Source organism: Alexandromys fortis, unplaced genomic scaffold, assembly GCF_014885135.2.
Source record: "Alexandromys fortis isolate MF-2015 unplaced genomic scaffold, M_Fortis_MF-2015_v1.1 scaffold_88, whole genome shotgun sequence".
NCBI classification, from domain to species: Eukaryota; Metazoa; Chordata; class Mammalia; order Rodentia; family Cricetidae; genus Alexandromys; species Alexandromys fortis.
Window position 1 is genome coordinate 2,669,715 of NW_026067961.1, and position 13,905 is coordinate 2,683,619.

Genomic DNA, 13,905 nt, shown 5'->3' on the forward strand with positions numbered 1-13,905 from the left:
ACACACACACACACACACAAACACACACAAACACACACACACATACACACACACACACACACATACACACACACACACACACAAACACACACACACACACACGCTCACACACAATGTAACTGTTGGCATCCATATGCACTCTCAAGGGTGACTGTACCCAAATATCACACACACAAATGAACTCGCTAGAAGCATATGAGAATCACTCCTACTTAGTACTTACCTCCTCAGAGCTCATGCTCGCTGAAGGCACCTTATAGACCAGACAGTGTGAAGGGTTGTGCTGGATCCCACCCTGAAGAGGCAGTGTCACCTTCCCTGGGGTTACTTCCGGCTCGGGGTTCCAGACAGCCCAGCGAACCATGTGCATGCATGCCAAGTTGGAGAGAGAGGTAGATGAGGCTGCCTGGGAAGCAAAGCACAGCAGCCACTGAGTGGGAATCAGCGGTGGGGTCACACACAGCCTAGTTCAAACTGTGCAGACCAGCAGAGCAGAGCTGGTCCTTCCCCACAGTCAGGCTTCAGAGGGTGGGTCTAGGTACTGCCATGTTCACATCCCTGTCAGTGTTTATGGGGTCTGGGTTCCTGGCCACTGGGTGAGGAAAAAACAACAACAACAACCACCTGAAGTATAAGCAAAGAATCCAGAGAGTGGGAAACTTACCATCAGATTCTGCCACACGGGGAAGCGCCTGCTTCCACCCTGCCTCAGCCTCCACCCTACCCCTGCGTGGGCAGGACAGATTTTGGAAGGTGCTGGGTAGCTGCAGGGCGTCAGTTGGCACTGGTGACAGATCCAGGCCTCTCAAAGTACAATCACTACACATAGAGCCAGAACACTCGCCAATAAAACAGCCTAAACTCAGAAGCGGCTGGATGGCTTCTGTAAACGCAGTCGCTCAAGGCGGGATCAAAAATAAAACAGGCATCCAAGCGTCCGTGCGATCAGTGCGACGCCTTCTGGCTTCGTTTCTCAAATTGGGTGATCCTGACATCTAATTTTCCAATTTCACGCTTCTCTGTGGCTGTTTGGTCCTCGATCAATATAAACCTCTTGCATGTGGAGTATCTGTCAGTTAGATCAACACTCGCTTCTCCTCGCTTTTGCCTTTAACAGCGAGGGATGATTTGTGAGCTACTGATCACTTCTGAGACCCCGACAGGATAACTGGGAGCTGGTGGCAGCCGGCTCCACACATGCGCCTGTCTCCTGCAGCCAGCCCAGAGCCTCCTGCTTCAGCCGGCTCCACACATGCACCTGTCTCCTGCAGCCAGCCCAGAGCCTCCTGCTTCAGGCCCTTCCCCAGTCCTCACTGCTGGGGCCAAACACATGCACAGAGCAAGCGTGGTCACTCATTGGGGTCCCCTGGCCATGATTTTTTTGGTTAGGAACCACAGTGCAGCCCTGCAGTCCCAGCTACACAGGAGGCAGGGACAGGGGGACTCTGTGAGACAAGGAGTTCAGGGGCTACACAGGATGATGGCCCCACCTCAAAAGGAAAAATAAAAATGGTGACTGGCTTTATTATTTCTTTTCCTGCCAAATTTAGATCAGAATTCGAATCCATGCATCCTCAAAAGAAAGAGAGAAACCCAAACTGCTCTGAAACAAACAGCTCTCCTTTAGCCATAAGAAGCCAAAGGAGCACGGACGGGCTCATGAGCCAGGGTTTGCTGTGGAACTGAAGTCAGCAAAGCCACGGGCAGAATTCTGACACCGCCCCCCACAGATGCTACCGCCCAGAGTCCCAGTGGTGGGCTGAGTGGTGGCTCATGGTACATCTGTCCCATCCTGCTCCCTGGAGCATGTGGTTGTGCAGATGCGATTAGCATCGTGAGATGAGCTCATCCCGGGGTAGCTGAGCTCCCTGGAAGCGGATGACAAGTCTGGGAAGAGCGCTAGGATGGAGCCAGAGGCATGCAGGGATGGAGACAGCAATGTGCTCGTCCTGCAATCCCAGCTCTGGGAGGTAAGATACAGGGGTCTCTGGGGCTTGCTGCCCTGCCAGCCCAGCCGTTGGAGTTCCAGTTCTCACACACCCACGCATGCATGTGCATGCACACACACACAGACACACACACACATACCAAGTCACAGCTAGCATCCCAGGAATGACAATCAAGGAGTCCTCTGCAAGCAAAGCACAGTGACTTAGGAGGTCATCAAACCTCTAAGGGAGGTGACAAAAAAGCGTGGGGCACTGTGAAGGCCACTGCCGAGGCCACAGTTCAGATCCCAGCCAGGACCCTGAGCAATCTGTCTCATGGTGGGAAGGGAAGGCTCTGTCCTTTGAACACTAACACAGAACCCCACAGCTAGAGTGCAGCCCTGAGACACAGGCAGTACAGAAGGAAGAACCCAGCCACCGCCCGCCCACCCAGACTCAGACTGCCTAGGTCCAGAAACCACTCCTCCAAAAGGACCTGAGTTCTGAGCTACTGAGGCAAACTGCACAAGGCTGAGACCCAAGGTGACAAATACTGGAAACAGGCAGTGGTGGCCTGAGCCTCCATCCCTCCTCCCCGCCAGCCCTCCAGCAGAGGGTCCGCACCAAGCAGCATCAATTGCACGCAGCATCCTAGCACAGATGAGAGGCGCAGTGGGCTTGGCAGCCACTGCCAGTTAATTCCCTTCACATGCATTCACAGGGGCAAGGGAAGCCTAACGGCCCATATTAACATCATCTGCTCCCCCATGTATGACCCAGCCTACGAGATATCACTAAGACTCACAGGGATCATTTATTAGGCAATATTTTCAGGTCATTCAACTAAGCACAGTGGTTATGTTTAGCCATACACATGAGCAGCAAAAGCAAGCTCCACGGCCTAGAACAACCCTCCTAATTGGCTAATGGGATAGCAAAACTCTAGCTCCTTTGTCAGCCTGTCGGGGCTGAAGAAGCAAGAGAGGTTGTCCTGGTTGCAGAGGTGACCGTGTGGTAGAGGGTGTAGCCACCACCCGTGAAGACTGAGTTGGGCACAGCAGCTGCTTAGACATCTAGGAAGCAGCCGCATGGGCAGCACTGGGCCCTGGCTGCAGGCGAGCCCATAGGGCATTTTCTTAATTATTAATTTATGTGTGGGAAGGGGGGGGATAGTCCATTGTGGGTGAGGCTACCCTAGGCTTTTGTTTTTGGGTTCTGCAATAAAGTAGACTGAGGAACCCATAAAGAGCACGCCAGTAAGCCGCACCCCTCCATGGTCTCTGCATCAGCTCGGCTCCTGTCTTCAGGTTCCTGCCCTGTATGAGTTCCTGTCTTGACTTCCTTCAGTGATGAACAGTGATGTGGAAGTGGAAGTCAAACAAACCCTTTTTCTCTAAGTTGCTTTAGGTCATGGTGTTTCATTACGGCAATAGCAACCCTAAGACATTAAGCTCCTGCCTCAAAGGATAAGTGGAAAATGCTCAAGGAAGCCTCCAGACACAAATCCCAGACCCCCATATATGGCAGCACACACATGCAAACATGCATAAACACATGCAAGTACAACACACACACATGCAAATATATACACACATGCAAACATGCATACACACATGCAAGTACAACACACACGCATGCAAACATATATACACACATGTAAGCACACCACACATACACATGCAAACATTCATACACACATACATGCAAGCACACCACACAAATGCACATGCAAACATACATACACACATGCAAGCACACCACACACACACACACCAAGCTTTACTACAATGTCTGGCACAATGTGTTTGCACAGTCATGGGGGCAGGGCCACAGGTTCTTGGTCACCTGACTGACTCCCGGGTCTAGAGGTCCTTAGCTTTTCCTGACTCCAGGGAGATAAAATGCTCTCAAGGGATGCAGGGTTCAGAACACAGGATGCCAAGGCGCTCTCCACAGACACACACTCTGAGCAGTGACTGACAGAAAAGACGTTTTCAGAGGGGGCCCCAAATCAGTGTGAGGGACTGGAGTCAAGCAAAGGCAAGGGTCCTCCGGCTGCTGCAGCGCAGATAATCAAACAGGCTTCTAATAAAAACACGGGCTTCCCCCCCCCCCCCGACATCTTAGGGAGGCTGCAGTGGCCGTCGCCACTCTCCAAGCTTCATCATGCCGCCCAAGGATGACAAGAAGAAGAAAGATGCCGGAAAGTCGGCCAAAAAAGACAAAGACCCAGTAAATAAGTCCGGTGGCAAGGCCAAAAAGAAGAAATGGTCCAAAGGCAAAATTCGGGACAAGCTCAACAATCTAGTCCTGTTTGACAAAACTACATACGACAAACTCTGTAAGGAAGTACCCAACTATAAACTTAAAACTCCAGCCGTGGTCTCTGAGAGACTGAAGATTCGCGGTCCCTTGGCCAGGGCAGCTCTTCAGGAGCTCCTTAGTAAAGGGCTTATCAAGCTGGTTTCAAAGCACAGAGCCCAAGTAATTTACACCAGAAACACAAAGCGTGGAGACGCCCCAGCTGCTGGTGAAGATGCTTGAACAGGTTCAATCAGCTGTACTTTTGGAAAAATAAAACTTTATTAAATCAAAAAAAAAAAAAAAAAAAAACATGGGCCCATCACAGAAGGACCTCAGGGCAGTCACCGGCTACAAATCTCATCTCGCCTAAAAAAGGAGACGAGAAGAAACGTGAGCTCTGTGTTTAGCAAAGTCTCAGACTATACAGAGCAGAGGGAGCTACAAGCAGGCAGCTCTGGTACCCAGGGCTCCATCTGGCCTGGGCGGAGGCCACTCCCCCTGTTCTATGACAATAATGGGATGGGGGAACAGATGTAGATGAGGCAAATGCTCCTGGGCTTTCTGCCTGTGGACAAGCAGGACCCAGGCATCACCAGGGCCCCAAGATGCAGTGAGAGGCCAGAGGCCAAGGACTCCATGGACCCAAACCAAACCCCAGTTAAGTTTGTGATGTTTAATTGCAATTCTCAACATGGTCGGATAAGGAAGCACCTGGTGGGGACAGGCAGATGGCTCAGCAGGTAAGGACACTGTGGCTTACTTTGACAGCCAGAGTTTGATACTGTGGAAGGGAAGAACCAGCTCCCAAAGCTGTTCTCTGACCTCCACATGTGTGCATGTGTGTGTGTTTGTGTGTGTGTTACACATACATGTACAAAATCAGAAATGAAATTTTAAAAGATACCCATGGCCTTGAAATTAAAAAGAAAAAGATACCCCAAGTGAACTAACTGGGCAATGAGGAGACCTGCCCTGAATGGTGGCATCGCACACACGGGCTGGGGGCCAGACTGGATTTAAAAAGGGAAGGCAGCTGACTGCACATCCACCCCCCACCCCCACCAATGCTTCCTGGTCCATCCATGTGAGCAAGCAGCCTCACACGCTCCTGAAGCCGCCCTGGCAAGCCACTGCCACCACAATGCCTCTTTCACCATGATGGGTACCCTCAAACCAGTGTCAACCCTCACCTCCTTCCATAAATGTCTGTCTTCAGGTGTTCTGTCACTGCAAAAGTAATACAACGTGGACAGTACCAGCATCACCAGCATCACTCAGGTGACGGCCAGGAGTCGGCCCTGCCCACAGACCAGCACCACACATGGCATGCACTCACCTCTCCGATAAACCAAAGAACATCAGTAAATACCCAAATAAGACAGCGGTGGGGCTATGCTGCTGGGTGCTGGGTTGGGTGCCCCTCCTTGGTCAGTAAAGCCTGTGGACAAGGCTATGCCATGGGTAGGTCTCATGTAGTCCAGGCTGGCCAAAAACTTGTATACAGCTGAAGAAGGCCCTGAGCATCCGATCCTCCTGCCTCTGCCTCCCAAGTCACATTGGACAGGTGCCTGCTGCCCAGCAGCACCTCACAGGCCTGGTTCTCCCACAGTCCACCACAACGGCCCACACCCACACACACCTGCACCACCCACGCGCACCTGTACCACCCACGCACACCCGCACTGCCCACGCGCACCTGCACAGCACAGGTGAGGTAAAACGCCTGGTCATAAACAAGGCAGCAGGTGATAAGCTGTTCGCTAAAGTGACCAAGACTTGAGGTTGACCCCAGGAATGTCCCATGTGAGCAGAAGACACGGGAGTCGGGGCTCTAGCAGCAGCAAATGTGGAGAGCACAGTGGATGAGTGGGCTCCAATCCCCCCCCCCGCCCCAGGCTTAACTCCCTTCTTTAGGAAACTGGCCCGCGATGAAGCCCTCACCACGGTGTCCGTCAGTCTTCCGTTGCATTAGCTGTCAAATGATCTGGGATTTTGCAAACAGAAACTGAGTCTTAAGAGCAGCATGATCTGTGCCCCATGTAAGCTGTCTACCCGCTCCACTTCTCTCAACAAAAACTACAAATTCTTGCTTTTAATCCTGATGTAGATGCACGAACAGTTTACTCTAAAGAGCCGCTTATCACTCATGCAGATTCGAGCTTCCACTACACTTAACAGCAAATGAAAAATGTAGCAAAATGGCCTCGTTTTTCAAAATAATTACCGGCTCAATAATTATGAATTAGAGATGTTTTGGTGCGTGAAGTTTTCTGGGCAGCATCCTACCATCGCAGAACGTCCAGTCCCCACGAAGATGAGGGAAGAAAGAGGCTGGTTCCCAGCCCCACAGGCTGTGCCGTTACCAAGGCTTTTAATGCAGAGAAGACACTGGCACCCGCCAGTCCCCCTCGGCACGAAGCTAACGCACGGAAGCTGATCCATAAAGGAGACTCACACTGCCGTCTGCTCCCGAAGGGCTGCTGAACACGTACTCCAGCTGGAAGACGATGGCAAAGGCCGGATGACTGACCATCTCCGGGAGTCGCAAGTGGCTTCTCAAAACTAGAGCCTGGTTCCCAGAGCTGGTCGGAAACACAAACCAGGAGGTGTCGGATGTCAGAACATGGGCTCCCTCCCACCTGTGTCCCCCTCCCCATGACGAGCAGCCGCAGTCCAGGGACTCCAGGACACACTCTGCTCAGCCTACAGTGGTCACTGCATTTACCACTAGCTCCACCTCCAGACTTGAGGAGGCAGCCTTCAGGGGAGACAGTCAAGTCACTGAGAGTGGCCAGAGAGGCGAGGGAGCCCCTGTGTGACAGCTGACCCCTGCGCGCCCTAGAGTGATGTCTGCATGGGGTTCGGCACATGAGATTCAACAGAGTAAGACGTGAAACCTTTGGAAAAGAAACCCCAGGGCTGCTCCAGGAGGTGTGCGAGGGGCTCTTCAGACCCTCGGCTGGAAGCTTCTAAAGCTCCAGCCCCAAAGCAAAAATAGCAGCTTTTCCTAAGTGTACAACCCTGAGGTTTTGCCTGATAGGTGTGACTGAGCAGAAGGGAAGAGAGGTGACAGAGAGGCACCCCACAGGGCCAGCCCACCCTGTACGCTCAACATCCCCATTTCACCTCAGCCCCTCAGCATGGGGAGATACCTGTTCTTAGAAGAGGCGCTGACTCTCCTGCTGAAGCTGGCCGAGCGTGTCAAGGCCACGTCCATCTCAGGTACAAGCACAACAACCTGGGGCCTGTGCACGAAGCCCAGGCCATTGTGGACACAGACGTGCAGGCGTCTCTCCAGGACCTCTAGGGTACCACCATCCAGCAGGCCGGCCCCCTGCAGGAGACACGGGATTCAGAGAAACAGTCCTGCATGGCCATGAAGAGAGTGGCCAGAGGAGGTGGGGTGAGCCAAGATGGAGTCCACAAAGCTCCCAGGTGGACTGGCACTGAGTGTAAAAGAGTCCGTCCAGAGGGCAGGACACAGCGATGGCCACTGGCGTGAGCACACTGGGTACACCATGTGCTCCCCAAGGCCTTCCCCAGGCACATGGGGAATTCCTCATCAAACACAGACAGCTTAGCAAGATAACTTAAGATGCAGCAACCTCATACACATGGACCTCAGATCCTCCTGGGAGCCTGGGAGCCACCTCCTGGAGATGAGCACCACAGTGATGGAGAGGGACCCAGGGGCAGAACACACTCCCAGGTTCCACTCTGTCCTTCAGGAGGAAGTGGAATGGGAAGAGGATGCAGGCTCAGGCAACAAGTCACAAGCTGACAGAAATGGAGTCTGCTCCCAAAGCCACGGCTAGACACCACAGACCTCCATCTTGGTAAGAAACGCATGGCACCCTAACAAATGGGCAAGTGTCCCTCCCGGCTTAGCGAGAAAGGCACGGAACCCTAACAAATGGACAGATGTCCCTCCCGGTTTAGCGAGAACGAGCCTCAAGGTCAGAAGCACCTGCACCTGGGGAATTAGAGGTGTTTAAGCCTCTGTGTGCAGCAAACTGCTACTACCCACCAAGCCAGGCCCACAGTCATGGTGGCGGAGGCTGCACATGCAGCGCAAAGGCTATGACCCTGGCTAATCCCAGGGCAACCTCCTGGGGCCTGAAGATCTTCTTCCCACTCAAGATTGATGTGCGATGCCCTTCCGTGTGCCGTGAATATGTTTTTATTACCATTGGTTAATAAAGAAGGTGTATTGACCTATGGCGGGGCAGAACATAGCTATGGCAGGCCACACTCTGACCACAGCTGGGACAGTTGGGACACGGGGGTCCCCCAACTGCAAAGGCATTCGGAGGCTCTCGCGGTACACAGAGCATCTGAGAGGACCTCTTGTCAGAGCAGCAGAGCCCACAGCATGAGGCTGACTGGTCAGCAACAAGACAGGACCGGAGAGAGAACCCAGTGCATCCTGTGTGGGGGTGAGTGAGGCCTGAGTGAGGCCAACACGGGAGCTGGTGTGCTGCCCTCATGACTGCCACTTCAATGCCCCAGCCCAAGGTGATCCCCCAAAAGCCACACCCAAGCACATGAACAAACCCACGTGTTCAGAAGCAACAGACAAGATGGGAACAGGCTCCCAACAGAGGCTCTCAGGGGACGATAGGGCTGTGTCCACACAGTTAGGCAGGACTCAGAGTGTCTTAGGAGAGCACACCACTGAAAGAAAACCACCACGGGGGGGCCATCTTCAGCCACCTCCTCAAGGTCCATGGTAGCTGCTAAGTGTCTTCTGTTTCCCTCATTTGGTGAGGTAATTCTCTTTTAGAGGAAAACTATTTCACAATCAACGAGAATTAACATCTGTGCTGAAGGCTATCAGTACCCCCTACAGAGTGGAGGGTCTGCTCAAGGTGTGGCCTGGGAAAATGGCCCCTCCTAGATGCACTTCATCTGGTGAGCCAGGGAGGGAAAGAAGTGCCCTCTTCAGCCAGGAAACAAAAGGGCAAAGGGTAGGACCAAGCTCAGGACCACAACTCCCAGGACAAACCCCCACGACTGGGACCACACCTCCCAGGATGAACCCCCAGTCCAAACCACACCTCCCAGGATGAACCCCCAGTCCAAACCACACCTCCCAGGATGAACCCCCACACCCAGCAACACCAAACGCAGCTCATCCCAGCCCTGCAGAGGCGGCAGGGTCAGGTTACACTGCAGCAGGGTGAGGCATGAGTTACCTCCCGGAAGTGGTCGCTGACGAGCAGTTCCAGAAGTTCCTCCTCAAACTTCTCCAGGGAGGGGTAGAGGGTGAAGAAGAGGTCATCTAAATGCCACGTGGTGGGCTTCTGGAAGCGGGGCTTCCTCAGGGCATCTCCTGGAGTGGGAAGAGGGCTCTGTTAACCTTGTTCCCGCCAGTCTCAGGCTGCTAGGACAGCACACCAGAACCTCCGCAGGGCTAGGCGGGCTGAACCAAGCTCACCCAGCATCTGCTGGCTCCAGCTCTAGCACTCGAGGCTTCAGCAAGACCTCGCCGGCTCTGACTCACGCTGCTGACCTACCCTGCATCATCTGAACGGTCCAAATATGTAAATGTCCCTGCTACAGACACGGGAAGAAACATGCCAACTGGTACCACAAGAAAACCCTCTGCCCTGACCCAGAAGTACCTCCTGGGGCTGCCTGGGGACAGGGAAGATGAGGATAGCCCTGGAGCAGCGCTCGGTGTCCATGCTGAAGGCAGGATCCGGGTATGTTGTCTTCCTCAGTTCCCCAGAAGCAGCCAGCCACTTCCCACAACCCGATGGAACCTGTCTGCTCCCGTCTCCACCTCCTATGATTTCTGTGATCACTGATGCCTTTAGATCGAAGGTTTTGGAGGAAGAAATCACTGCCCTCAATGGTTCCCTGAGCAGTGAGGTGGTACCCTAGCCTTAGGACCCCGCTGTCCTGACGAGAGACAGAAAGTTGCCGTGTGGCTGCTCCTTAGAAAGCGTCTAGAAAGAAGGGCCCATGTGGTGGGCATGGAGGTGCCTGAGGCACGTCCAGCACTCTGGTGACTCCAAGCAGAACATTACAGCAAAGCAGGGCCAGATAATTCTGAGAGAGAGGGAAAAGGAGGGGAGCCGGAGCCAGGAAAGAGGAACGTGAGAGACGCAACAGCTCTCTTTCGACTCCCTGCTCTCTCCTCTCTACAGAGCAGACCACTATGTTCTGCGAATCAATTTCTTATGTGTCTGCATTACCTGCTTCTACAGAAACAGGAAGGGGAACACAGCAACCTCCTTGCCCTCACAAGGCTTACACTGCCTCGGACAGACGGTGGGTTGACTCTATGCCATGGAACATTTGAATGCTCAACAACCAGGCACAAGGATAAAAGACAAGCAGCCTGCCTGGCCTTGCACAGACTTCACTGCCAACAGGGGAAAGCCATGGCGGAGAATGAGGAACAGACTGCCCAGGATCCACACACAGTGCAGCCCTGACAATAGCCAAACCACCTGACGGCATGTGACCAGAGCAGACCAGCCCACAGGAGAAGGGTGGGGTCTGGCCCAAACCTTCACCTGCTTACTAGAGCAGGGAGTGTGATGGGAATGAGGGCGGGCTCGGGAACCAAGCTTGCACGGACCCTGACTCTCCATATGTACACTTCTGATAAAGATCAAACCAGCCAATCCCAGGGGACTACTGTCATTCAGCAAAAGAGACTATAGGGCTCAGAAATCTACGGTGCCCCACCAGAGGCCAGTCTACCAACAGGTGTCATCCCAAAGGATGGTGGTCTTGACCAAGCCCTGAGGTAAACAGGAAGTGTCTCCTGCACCACCTTACCTGAGAATCTTCACTGCGACACACACCCAGGAATGAGGGGGAAACTGTGAGCCACAGCCTGAGGGCTGAAAAGCCATTTTGGTGAATGGGTGGTCGGCACATACAGAACCTAAAAGCAGGGAGCGCCCTGGATGTGCTGCCGACGAGGACACCTTTCCAGAGCTGAGCAAGTGAACGGGCGTTGTCACATGCATGGGTGTGATGGGAGAGAGACCCACATCTGCTATGGCTGGAGTCCACCCTGAGGACAACTCTACTGTGTGACCTCACTATGTACTGCTTGAACAACACAGTTAAGGCAATGGTGGGTGACAACCAAGTCTTTTGAAGGGATCATCCTAGTGACACACCCAGTCTTACATGGCAACAACACAGAAGAAGGCAACGAGTTGCTAGGGTGATGTGGGAGTCCCCTCTGTGTGCTGTGATTGTCATTAATGAATAAAGAAACTGCCTTGGCCTATTGATAGGGCAAAACTTAGGTAGGCGGGAAAAACTAAATGGCATGCTGGGAGAAAGGAGGCAGAGTCAGGGAGAAGCCATGGAGCCACCGCCAGAGACAGATGTGCTAAAATTTTGCTGGTAGGCCATGACTTCGTGGCAATACATAGATTAATAGAAATGGCTTAAATTAGTATGTAAGAGTTAGCCAATAAGAAGCTATAGCTAAGGGGCCAAGTAGTGATTTAATTAACACGGTTTCTGTGTGATTATTTTGGGTCTAAGCTAGCCACACGGCCAGGAACCAACAGCAGCTTCTCCAACACTACGGAGCTAGGATGGTGACAGAGCCTGGTAGCCCTGGAAGGGGTCTGGGCTGGACAGGAAGTATGGACCCATGGCCAACCCCATCAAGGGCCCAGGGTCACGACCATAATCATGACCCTCTCGGCACAGAGGCGAGGGAGATGACTGCAAGCACGAGATCCACAGTGGCAGGTAGAACCTTCTAGAACAGATCATAGGGGACTAAGGAGGCTGGGCAGGTTTGGGAGTCTCTGTGTAGCAACCATCTCTGGGTCACATCTTGTGACACCACGGCTCTGGAGCAAAGTGCCCGAGTCTCAAGCTTGGCTTTGTTGCCAAGCTGTTCCCCAGCCTTCAGGGCTGGGAGGAAGCTCTTCACTCATGGGCTGAAGAGACCACACAGCAAAGAGAGCAGAGGCCAGGAACACAAAGCTACTGGTAGAGGCTTTCTCTGCAGGGATGAGTGTGGACGGGAGAATGTCTAGTCTTCCCGGGATTTGCTGAGTAAGGATTGTTAGTGTAACTTCAAATCTTTACAATATAAAGCTGCCTAGTGCCCCTTCAACAAAACACTTAAAATGCTTACAGTGGTCAACTTTGTTATATGTATTTCAGTACATCCAATAAGTAGTCATGACAATGTCACTGATACATGACCGAGGAGTGAAGGGAGCCAGTGACAGCGGTGTCACAGCCATGGAGACAGGAAGTGTGGGTGCCACAGCACTTCTCAGGGAAAGATGCTGAGCAGGCTGGAGACTGACACTCTTCACAACGGGACTGAGTGGTGGGTGTCACTGCCACCCACTCTCCCACCACACCACCAGGCCACACCACTGAGCTAAGGAACACGTGGGCAGCCCAGCCACCATCACCTGTCAGGATGAGCCCAGGTCCTCTGAGGTTTGAGCTAACCCAGACTCACAGTGGCCAGATCCAAGGGCAGCTTACCCGTGTCCCCGTGAGGAGGAAGGAGGCCAGGGATCTGCTGGAGACCAGACACGAGGAGATTCTCAGGGAGCAGGTGGAAGGCGGGCTCCAGGGGTGGGTGTGGCTTCAGGGTGTACTGCAGGCTACAGTTCTCCATCAGCGTCATGTGCTTGCTCTCTGCGGGAGGAGAAGACAGGGGCTAAAAGCAAGAGTATTTCCCAGGAAAGACAACAAACGCCATGAGCAGACAGCTTGTTTCCTAAGGAATGAGTCAGATGTGCTGCCCACACCTGTCTTCACACTGGGGAACCGCATGCAGGAGGGATGCGCATTCCAGGCTAGGCCTGGCTACACACAGCACACCTTGTCTCGAGTTCCGGGCTAGACCTGGCTACACACAGCACACCTTGTCTCAAAATAACAAAAATAAAATAAAGGCAAAAAGGACCAAGCTGCATTCACTCTCTGTTGAAATTGAAACAAGATCTTGTCTCTCGGCTTTTGCTTGCACTGTGCGTGAGCGCATGCATGTGTGTATGCGCGTGTGCACCTGGCGCAGGGAGATGAAGGTAGAGGACACCTTGGGTGCTGCTCCTCAGGTTCCTTCCACTTTTTGTTTCACACAGGACCTCTCATGGCCTAGGATTTCACCGAGTAGGCTGGGCTGGCTGGCCAAGGAGCTCACGGAGATCTGTCCGTCTTCATCGCCCACCTCTCTGCTGCTGGAAATATGAGCAGGTGCCAGCAGGTGCCACCTTGCCAGCTTTTTAGCTGGGTTCCAGGGACCAAGCATCTCCGTGGCTCTGTATGTGTTTCTGAGACAGTTTCACTGTCTGTATTGCTCAAACTGACCCTGGACTCCAAGAATGAAGGGCTCCTCCTCCCTCAGCCTCCCAAGTGTCCAAGACACCACCATGTCCACTCCACAATCGTGAAGTTTAATTCTGACCAATTCAGTCTTTCTAGCCATAAAACCAGCTGTGCAGTTCCCAAGCCTGGCTAGGACAGGAAGATGCTCAAGCTGACTTTTAGTCACAGCCTTGCAGGCAGCAGGCCCCACATGAGGCAGGTACAGGAGGGCAGGTCAGAGACAGAGGCAGGGTCCTCCTCCGTCCACTAAGAACCAAAGCCAGCCTGTATCAGAGGGGCCGGAACCACCGCACACTCTGCTAGGCTGAAAGGGTTCAGACCGAGAAAGACAACC

General features: G+C 53.2%; 2 protein-coding genes across 8 annotated transcripts in view; one reads left to right on the forward strand and one right to left on the reverse strand.

Moving 5' to 3' along the window:
• Window positions 1-13,905, reverse strand: part of Nphp4 (nephrocystin 4) — an 82,287-nt gene that overhangs the window by 48,365 nt on the left and 20,017 nt on the right. For 5 of the 7 annotated variants that reach the window (XR_007593746.1, XR_007593747.1, XM_050153263.1 and 2 more), the window contains 5 exons: window positions 12,723-12,878; window positions 9,428-9,564; window positions 7,385-7,566; window positions 6,688-6,814; window positions 224-406 (listed from right to left, as the gene is read on the reverse strand). Coding sequence is in view for 5 of the 7 variants with exons in the window: in XM_050153263.1 (XP_050009220.1) it covers window positions 224-406; window positions 6,688-6,814; window positions 7,385-7,566; window positions 9,428-9,564; window positions 12,723-12,878 (785 nt within the window). In the remaining 2 variants the exon portion in view is untranslated. Of the gene's footprint in view, window positions 1-223; window positions 407-6,687; window positions 6,815-7,384; window positions 7,567-9,427; window positions 9,565-12,722; window positions 12,879-13,905 lie in introns of those variants that run through there. The other 2 variants (XM_050153264.1, XM_050153266.1) reach the window with 2 other exon arrangements.
• On the forward strand, window positions 4,093-4,500 carry LOC126508190 (40S ribosomal protein S25-like). The gene has a single exon (XM_050153277.1). The coding sequence runs from the start codon at window positions 4,095-4,097 to the stop codon at window positions 4,470-4,472; it is 378 nt and encodes a 125-aa protein (XP_050009234.1). The 5' UTR covers window positions 4,093-4,094; the 3' UTR covers window positions 4,473-4,500.